Genomic DNA, 9,978 nt, shown 5'->3' with positions numbered 1-9,978 from the left:
TTGCGCAGCGCAGAGTAACGCGTCGTGTGTGTGTGTGAGGGGAACAGGGTCACATCACAGGAGTGTGAACTGTCTGTCAGAAATCATAGCACGTCAGCTGTCTTAACCGCGGCTTGTGTACTGCATCATCACTGTGTCTGTCACGCGACTCTGTTGCCCTTTCGGTCTTGAACTGATGGTAAAACTAACCACATTATTAACAGTCTTGATATTTATTTTGAAAGATGAAGCTTGCGATTATGATAAGGGGCGTTACATTTCCGACGCGTGCTTGTGGCGTTCGGCCAATCACAATGCACTGGGTCAGCTGGCCAATCAGAGCAGACTGTGCTTGTCAAAGGAGGGGGCTTTGTAGAAAACGAAGCGTTTGAGAGAGGCGGGGCATAGAGGACCTACAATAATGTACAGTATTTGAAAAATAATGTGTTTTTTGAACATTAAAGCATGTCAATATATTCTGTTACACCAAATACACAAAATAATGATCTTTAAAATAGCATCATATGACCCCTTTAAACGAATCGAAATGATTCAGTGAGCCATTCATAAGGCAGTCACTTGCTTCGTTTCTGAATGTATCAGGTATCAGCAGTTTGAACGAATCGATTGAATGAATGAGAATGACTCCCTTATAAAGACAGGGATTTGCCACCACCTACTGGCGCTTTTAGTTTTATATTTAGAGTAGGCCTATCATTTCTTTTTTTAAATAATTTAATATTTTACTATTTATTTGTATTTTTGTATGTTGAATTAAAATATTTCTTTCTAAAGCTACTTTTTTGTAATATCTATTCATTGTTTTTTTTTTCTAAATTAACACAATGATAACCATTATCTTTAATAACTTTATCTTTAATTAATCAGCATGATGTGCATGTTAAATAATTAATCTCAGTTATTTAAGATTAATTCGATTAATTAATCGGCACATTATGTAATTAATTAGATTTAATAATTTTAAAACATAAAAAATACCGAGTTTGTATCAGGCAATTCTGAGAGAAAAAAAAAAGTCAGAATTTCGATTTTGTATCTCACAATTCTGAGGGAAAAAAAAGTCATAATTGCGAGAAAAAAAGGCTTCCAGGCTTTCTACCTTGATTCTGTTGGTAGCTGCTCAAATTCATTGCTGTCTTTTGTACTAATCATGTTTTCTAGCATTCGTTTTCTTTGTCTTCTTCTCTGTTGTGCTTTTCTCCATTGGTCTCTCTTGCTTTGTTTCTCGCGCTCACTCAACTCTGCGACTGGTTTCACCTTTCCATGTCTTATTAGGCTGTACCAGGCCTCTCTTTGCTTTTCTAAATATTGTGCCCTTCTTGAGGGATCAGCATTGCGTCGAGCCCGGTATCTTCGCTGTTTCTCTGCTGCTGACATCAACAGAAATCATGGAAAGTGATGATTATGTACTTACTGTTTTATAATAATGGATCATGTAGGCTATATTTGGAGAAACCTTTCCAAATTTGGGGTCAGTAAGATTTTTGGTTTTGAAAAAATAATTAATACTTTTATTCAACAAGGATGCATTAAATTGATCAAAGTGGCATTTATAATGATACAAAATAATGCTATTTCAAATAAATGCTGTTCATTGAAGTTTCTACTCATATAAAATCTATAACAGTATTAAGCAGCACAACTGTTCAACAGTGATAAATAATAACAATAAGAATGTGTTTCTTGAGCTGCAAATATTAGAATGATTTCTGAAGGATCAGGTGATACTGAAGACTGGAGTATTGATACTGAAAAATCAGCTTTACCATCACAGGAAAAAAATTACATTTTAAAATATACTCAAATAGAAAACTTTTTCTGTTAATTCCAATAATATTTCACAAATCTTACAGACCCCACTATGAACAGTAGTGCAAGCTATACAGTTAAACTATTACAAGTATAGTTATATATAAACCACGACATACTAATATACTGATGAACATAGTTGACAGATAGCAGCTAACATACTTGTCTTATTTTGATCAGACACATGGCATTTTTGTATAATAACATAATATAATCCACTTACCAGTTTGTTTTCAAAATGTCTGTCACTGAAAGGCAATAGATCACGTGATACAGGTCAGATGGTTTTGGGACAAACTATTGCTCAGTTACATGGGGGTGTTGTATTAGTAACTTAGTTGACAACACAAGATATTTATTATTCTTAATAATAGAAAAAATATGATTATTGTATATATATTAGATAATACAAATAGTGTTTAATGTTCTGTCCTTTTGGTAAAAATTTGACAAGCTTAGAAATTCATTAAAAATCATTGAAAAATTGTATAGTTTTATAAATAATATAATAATTTATAGCATTGGCAAACAGGCAACTCAATGGCAGATGGCTTAAAGGGTTAGTTCACCCAAAAATGAAAATTATGTAATTAATTACTCACACTCATGTCGTTTCAAACCCGTAAGACCTTCGTTCATCTTCGCAACACAAATTAAGATATTTTTGATGGAATCTGAGAGCTGTCTGACCCTGCATAGACAGCAAAGCAACTGAAATGTTCCCAGGTCCAGAAACGTATCAAGGAGATCGGTAAAATAATCCATGTGACATCAGGGGTTAATCGGCAATTATACGAAGCTACGAGAATACTTGGTGCGCAAAAGAAGAAAAAAAACGACTTTAGGGCTCTACAGGGTGATGCAGAGATGACGAATTGTTGAATAAAGTCTTTTTTTTTTTTATTGTGCGCACAAAAAGTATTCTCGTAGCTTCGTATAATTACGGTTGAACCCCTGATGTCACATGGATTATTTTACAGATCTTCTTGCTATGTTTCTGGACTTGGGACAACATTTCAGTTGTGTTGCTGTCTATGCAGGGTCAGACAGCTCTCAGATTCCATCAAAAATATCTTAATTTGTGTTCCGAAGATGAACGAAGGTCTTACGGGTTTGAAACGACATGAGGGAGAGTAATTAATGACAGAATTTTCATTTTTGGGTGAACTAACCTTTTACGAAAGAGCTCAAGTCTGTAAGTTGCTCCTTTTACAGCGGTTCAGTCTCGGTGAAAGTAGGATATGTTCCCATTCAAATGCTGCCTACAATAAAAAAGTTAATGGGTTAATAGCAGGGCATGCTCTGTTTTGGACAGGTCATGATGTGCCTGTGGTTAATGAAGCTTTAAGTTTTTTATAGCCTCTTGCACAGAGACATGAGAGCATCCTTATTTTCAATACTTTCTTCCTCTAGTTCTCTTTTCACACACTGGCCATGTATTTGATTGCTTCTCACTGACTGCACATGAAAATCAACATAACTTAAATTAAACAGGTAACTGTATAAGGATTCAGTCATCAGACAAGCCATGAGTATGTTTATCTTTATAAATCATCAGCAGATGCAAAAGTGATGGCCTTAGAAATGCTTTTTTTTTTTTTTTTTGAGGTAACATTTTTATCAGCTTTTTTCCAAAATTCTTCAGAATTTCTTTAACACAGTATTTACTGCTAGCTGATGAATGACGCCTCATGGGTTAGTAGTAGAGTTGTCTGACATCTAGTGGTTCATGTCTTGAGGGGGAAAACAAACAATTGTAGGACTGTTCTTTAGAGATTTTATTACATCAACAAATGTTGATATATAAAATACGTAGCCATATTCAAATGGCCATTTTTGGGGGGATGCTGAAGTGATCAATCACAAACCGAGGAGAGGCATTATGGTATATCCAGGTCTGATACTGCAGCAAAAACATAAGTGCATTTGCAAGTATTTGCTAGGATATTACTTTGGTTTACACTGATATTTCTAGATAAACAAACATAGACCTATTTGATTCATTAATTAGTGAAATATAAATGTCCAAAATAACTGTAGATTATATATTAATAACTGTAGATACATTTCAGATTTTCTGAACAAGATCAGTTTAACATTCAGTAATCACAGGCACTCCACTGTAAGATGCAGAAAAATCAATCCTGCAAGCCCACACAACACAAGCAAGTCTTTCAATGCATTATTATTAGGTAAATAAAGTCATATATTCTTAAAGTGTGCTTCAAAAATTATATTTGGATCAAAACTTACTGGATCATCACACCGGTAATCTTGAAATGTTTTCAGATTTTTATAGTATTTTACAAAATGCTATAGAGAGTGAAGGCACTTGCAAAAACTTCCCAAAAAATGTCCAAGCTCACATTTCAGAAGAAAAAAATTATTATATATCAGTAATGACAATAGTTATATTATATATATATACATATATATATTCATTACCATACAATATGTAATATATTTCTTTTAAAATTAGCATAAATTAAAAACCACAATACTACCCCTGTATATAAATATGTTTTAAAAATACAATTTAAATAATAATATATCATTATTTTCTCCCTTTTTTTACATGAGAGTTGGGGGAAATATAATGTCATATCAGAATTTTTTTTTTAATGATCCTGAACACAAGCTTAATTTTCTTTAAAGATTTTATAATTGACTTATTTTGGTTTTGGGATGAACTATGACCGAGACATGCTCTTGAGAGTTTTGCGAACATTGTATTAGTCACAGCATAACAGAAGAAATATTTCTGAACATCTGATATGTTGTTGCTTTGAACTCTTTTAAAAATTCAGCTGAATCCATATAACTGTGTAAAGGGTGCGTCCTACACTAGGTTAAATATAACCCAGCGCTGGTTTAAAAAGGGACAAACCCAGCTATATAACCCAGCGGTTAGGTCAAAACAACCCAACTGCTGGGTCAAAACAACCCATTAGCTGGGTTTGTCCCTTTTTAACCCAGCATTCTTTAGAGTGTATGGTACATTTTGAGCATGACAATACCAGAAAGACTTTGGGTATCTAGGCAGGATGGTGCACAGTGTTTCTCTTTAAACTGAGATTGAACCTTCCCTAAAGTTAGTTTTTCCAATCAGAACGTTCAGCAGAACGGCCTTTCCCTCTCTGCACTCCTTCTGCGCCTTTTTAAAGATGTCATCAAGCTGCGACTCATCCTCTCGGCCAATCAGGTAACCTTTGCCCCCGTAACCATCGGCTACAATATGGTAATCTGCAAGGAAGAGGTGGAACGGAACAGCATGTGAAGCAACTCCTCACTATGATTGATGAATATACCTAATAAAAGAGCTTAATCATTACATTAAACACTTTTGTGAACAATAAGACAAAGTGTTACAAATGCAGTGAACAAGAGTTTAATTATTGCACTGCACCAAAGCCTCTCACCTGTAAAGGCCAGACCGCAGGCTACGTTGCTCCCGAGCATAGGCACTTGTTCTCTGGAGATCTGACTCCAGCATGCATCATTTCCCACCAGAGCGATCACTGGGGTCTGACGTGAAACGGCAAGGCAGTCATTAGAGGTTTTCAAGAGAAAAGCAAGAGAAGCCACAGCAAGGATGTTTTTGAAGGAATATTCCAGGTTAAATTAGCAGCATCAAATTCCACTGAGAATACCCAAGTTGGTTAAAACGAAGTAGTGTTGATAGTTGTGAGCTAACAATGGAGGTCTATGGGCAAGTGTGCAATTTTTCATTTTTGTCCCTTTTTTTTCATTTTTGCTGCCTTTGTGCTTGTTTATATCTAAATAAAAGTCTAAATTAAATCTGTTTATCATGTCTCATACTCATATTAAGCCACTCAAGTCAAATGACATCTTTAACTTTTTGAAGCATTAAAGTTTTGGTGAAATGGACTTTCAATGGAGGGACAGAAATGCCTCAGGTTTCATTAAAAACATCTGCATTTGTGTTTCGAAGACGAGCAAAAGTCAAGAGCAAATTTATGACATCATTTTGGGTGAACTATCCCTTTAAGGGGTTGGAAATGTTGTGCATTTTTACAAAACACATTCTACTACATTCTGAACTTGATGCTGTAAAAGTCAGTGTTTTAAGGGTTGGTACCTTGTGACGTGTGAAGGTATCAAATTCAGCCACGCTATATCCGAGTGAACCATCGCCGTAAACTATCCATACCTGTAAACAAGATATTGGCTATGTTCACATGCTCCCTTATAATGTGATTAAAGTATTGTGCATAAAATGGAGAGCTTAGTGAAACTTGATTTTTTTTAAAAGAAAAAATATTTGATTTAAAATCTTACCTCAGACTCAGGTCGACAAAGCTTTGCTCCCAGAGCAAAACCTCCTCCAACACCCAGAGTCCCAAAGGCCCCTAGTGAAAAGAGAAGCCACAAATCATAATGAACACAAATACTATGAGTGGATTTGACAAAACAGAGCTGGAGATTATTATGGAATTAGATTATACCAAAAGTGAACATAACTCCAAGAATTGAACAAAAATATAACAACACTTTGAAAAAAATAAAAAATAAATGAACTCAATGGCAAAAACAAGCATGTTATATAAATAACTAATTAAATAAATAAAATAAATTTATATTAATAATTCATATTAATAAAAATTATGAATCTGCTGCCACAGTTCTTTTATGCTTTCAATGTTTTTGTCATAATACATGTTATTAACCCAGTTAAGAAAATTATGTTGCTTGTCAGGACCAAAGACGAATGTATTAAAAATTATTTCAATATACAGTGGGTACGGAAAGTATTCAGACCCCCTTAAATTTTTCACAATTCTGTCTCTGAGCTCTTCAGGCAGTTCCTTTGACCTCATGATTCTCATTTGCTCTGACATGCACTGTGAGCGGTAATGTCTTATATAGACAGGTGTGTGGCTTTGCTAATCAAGTCCAATCAGTATAATCAAACACAGCTGGACTCGAATGAAGGTGTAGAACCATCTCAAGGATGCTCAGAAGAAATGGACAGCACCTGAGTTAAATATATGAGTGTCACAGCAAAGGGTCTGAATACTTAGGACCATGTGATATTTCAGTTTTTCTTTTTTAATAAATCTGCAAAAATGTCAACAATTCTGTGTTTTTCTGTCAATATGGGGTGCTGTGTGTACATTAATGAGGAAAAAAAAATAACTCAAATGATTTTAGCAAATGGCTGCAATATAACAAAGAGTGAAAAATTTAAGGGGGTCTGAATACTTTCCGTACCCACTGTATATGGATATGTTGTTTTAAATGGATAAAAAGTGTGTAATGAAGTTTACAAGTGCTGTTATGTAAATTAAAAAAAGCTTGAATCATCTTACCTTGTGAGCATTTGAACAACTTGCATAAGAATCTACAGATTCAGACATAACGGAGGATAATCCTATGGAATCACAACCACAATAACTGTGACGGCTCTGCCTCTAACCTGGGTCCAGCCAGCGGAGCGGGCCCCAGGGTCTCATGATATATGCAGCACTGCCAACAAAATCACCCCCATCAGCCACTATGATGCTGTCCTCAGCCAAGAGCTCATCCACACGATGCAAAACACTCAGAGGGTTCAAATGCCTCTCTGTCTTCTCATCTGCTTTTGATCTGATGGCAAAAACTGGCATAATGAGAAACTAAACAGGTAGACAACATCAAACATAGCCAAAAGTATATGGACAGACACCCCTTTTAAATATCAGGAGGGAACACTGCCAATTGTTTGGATGTCCATATGTTTTTGGCCAAGTAGTGTAGGCCTGATTCTCTCTCCAGAGACAATGAGTCCAAGCAGCTGAGATAAGATAACCTGTTAGCTTTCTCTTTGATGGCATCTGCCTCTTTCAGGCTCCTAGGCCATTCCTCTGGACATCTGTGTCCCTTCAGGGCTTTCGAGAGATGCAGGAGGAAAGAACCAGCATCACCTGAATAAGTTATGAAAGGAAACCTTGTCACATAACATTTATATATTATAAAAATATATAAACTGTACTATAAATACATAGTTCTGGCATGAAACTCTAGATTGCGCAGTCCGATAGGTCTAACTCAATCTGACCCAATGACATCATTATCACATGGCACAGCTGATTGGTTCTCTCCTGTATCGGTAGCCAATGAGCTCGCTGCTCAACATTCAAATATATGACTAGTGCTTGCCGTAGCAGTTGCAGCTTGCTTCAGAAACCCTCCACCTTCCCCAGCTCCACCTGTATAGATCTGCTAAGAGGTGATTCATGTATGCTATATGGGGGTTATTTCATGTATGATATATTTGCAGCAACAATATTTCTAACATGCTCACAGCAGCATGTTGTGGATGTATTGGCAGTAGCAGTAGGTACTTGCTCTGCCGCAGCAGCAGCATAGCAGATTTATTCCGCCAAGACCAAATACATTAACATTGTCATGTACATTACCATGCCAATCCCTCCGAGAGTTGTCATGACAGAATATTATGTAAAAGTAAAACGCAGCTGTTTACCTTGAATGGCCACTGTTGGCTTCCAGAACATGTCTGAGTTCTTTAGTAACTGACTCCTGTCTCTGTTGACAGCTATGATTTTGCTCCGTCTGTTCAGCACTCTTCCGTAACTCAGTCTGAAATCACACACCGTGCCTATGCACCAAAACAAACACATTCAGGAACAGGAACTACGCAAAACCCAGAGTTCCCACACTTCCCCACTTCACACAAAATTAAATATTTTATAAATAATTCCATGACTTGTGTATGTATGAAATGTATTAACTGACTTTTCCAGGCATGGAATCACAACTTTAAAATTCCCTGAGATTTCCAGACTTTCCAAACATACAGAGTATGTGTATGGAAAACATTTCTGCACATATTCCAACAGTTGAGTAGGTGGCATTGTTTCCCACCTGCCAGCAGCACGAGGTCAGCATCTTTTAAGGCATCTCTCCTGTTTTGTCTAATGTGCAGTGGGCTGTTCTTTCCCAACATCCCTCGGGACATTCCACCTAGGAAGCAGGGAATGCCTAAAGATTCTAAAGCCTTTCTGTAAAAGAAGCATAGAAAAAAATCCTGACTAAAAATTGACTTCATGCACGTGTTATGGGTGCTTATGATCAATCATGCAAATCACTGGTTGTTGTTGTTGTTTTGGACTTGAAACCAAATGCATTTTTGATCAATGTAATCTATATATACAGTACCAAAAGTCAACAGTCTGGACACACATACTGAATTTACATTTCTTAGGATTGTAGAAATCCTTGTGATCTAAATGTTTATACTGAAATACATTAAATTGTTTGCATTTGTAGATACATTTACACAGCTGTGCCTCTGTATTAACAAAATAAGTAAATAAATATTTTTTAATCATTTTAATATGTTTTAAATGGATGAATTAGAGAGTGGGAAGTCACCATACATTACATTTTTCAATACGGTTTTACAGCATTCCAGGATGCATTTCATAAATCTAGGTACGTATTGCGAGACTAAAGACAAAATATAAGATGGTATTGATTTGTTTCACATTTCTGTTCACTACATAATTTGCATACTTATGTGCTATCTCATACTTATGTCTTTGAGCAGGTGCGTCCACATTTTTGACTGGCAAGGTATGAATTCATGTAATATGTAAATCTGGACTGGTGACCCAAAGGTCAGAGATTTACAGACCTGAAAAGGCGACCCCTGAACTGTTCAATGAACATTTGAAGAGACAGCTACTCATTTACCTGACATCATCCACTGGTGTAGGGGGCAATGTTGCCTGACTGCCTATCAGTATGACAGGTTTCTTGGCTCTGCTCACCAATTCCACACACCTTTGGACCTGGAAAGAGTAAAAGGTTAAGGGTCACTCAAAGTGCAATGTGATCTTATCTTCTGTATTTGGGGCACAAGTCAACATTTCTCCTTCATCTCTGAGCTTTCTTTCCTGGGGTGGTTGCATAAAGGTTTAGACTAGTCTTACAAGTTAGTCATCTATATATTTTTTTTTAACTGGTCATGTTTCTTTAAAGGTGGTCACTGGGAAGTTAGACTTCATAAGACTGATTGGTTAACTACTAGTTGGTCAGACTAGTTCTTAAGACACGGTCTTCACATAGAGGCTAAATTTATTCAACTGGCACCAGGTGTCGTTTATATAATGTGTAATATACTGAGACTGGATGATGATAATAGAA

The 9,978-nt window shown here is 36.1% G+C and overlaps 1 protein-coding gene across 1 annotated transcript in view; it reads right to left on the bottom strand.

Moving 5' to 3' along the window:
* Positions 1–9,978, bottom strand: part of LOC107554989 (acetolactate synthase-like protein) — a 14,194-nt gene that overhangs the window by 3,733 nt on the left and 483 nt on the right. The window contains exons 3-13 of the mRNA XM_016237673.1: positions 9,526–9,623; positions 8,695–8,831; positions 8,294–8,428; positions 7,619–7,733; positions 7,247–7,416; positions 6,109–6,179; positions 5,909–5,980; positions 5,229–5,334; positions 4,891–5,052; positions 2,982–3,067; positions 2,033–2,057 (exon numbers count right to left, since the gene is read on the bottom strand). Coding sequence (XP_016093159.1) covers positions 2,997–3,067; positions 4,891–5,052; positions 5,229–5,334; positions 5,909–5,980; positions 6,109–6,179; positions 7,247–7,416; positions 7,619–7,733; positions 8,294–8,428; positions 8,695–8,831; positions 9,526–9,623 — 1,137 coding nt within the window. The 3' untranslated portion in view covers positions 2,033–2,057; positions 2,982–2,996. The remainder of the gene's footprint in view (positions 1–2,032; positions 2,058–2,981; positions 3,068–4,890; positions 5,053–5,228; positions 5,335–5,908; positions 5,981–6,108; positions 6,180–7,246; positions 7,417–7,618; positions 7,734–8,293; positions 8,429–8,694; positions 8,832–9,525; positions 9,624–9,978) is intronic.

This window comes from Sinocyclocheilus grahami, unplaced genomic scaffold (assembly GCF_001515645.1).
Source record: "Sinocyclocheilus grahami isolate Dianchi unplaced genomic scaffold, SAMN03320097.WGS_v1.1 scaffold521.1, whole genome shotgun sequence".
In the NCBI taxonomy this organism is placed as follows: Eukaryota; Metazoa; Chordata; class Actinopteri; order Cypriniformes; family Cyprinidae; genus Sinocyclocheilus; species Sinocyclocheilus grahami.
This window is presented reverse-complemented; position numbering and strand designations above follow the sequence as displayed.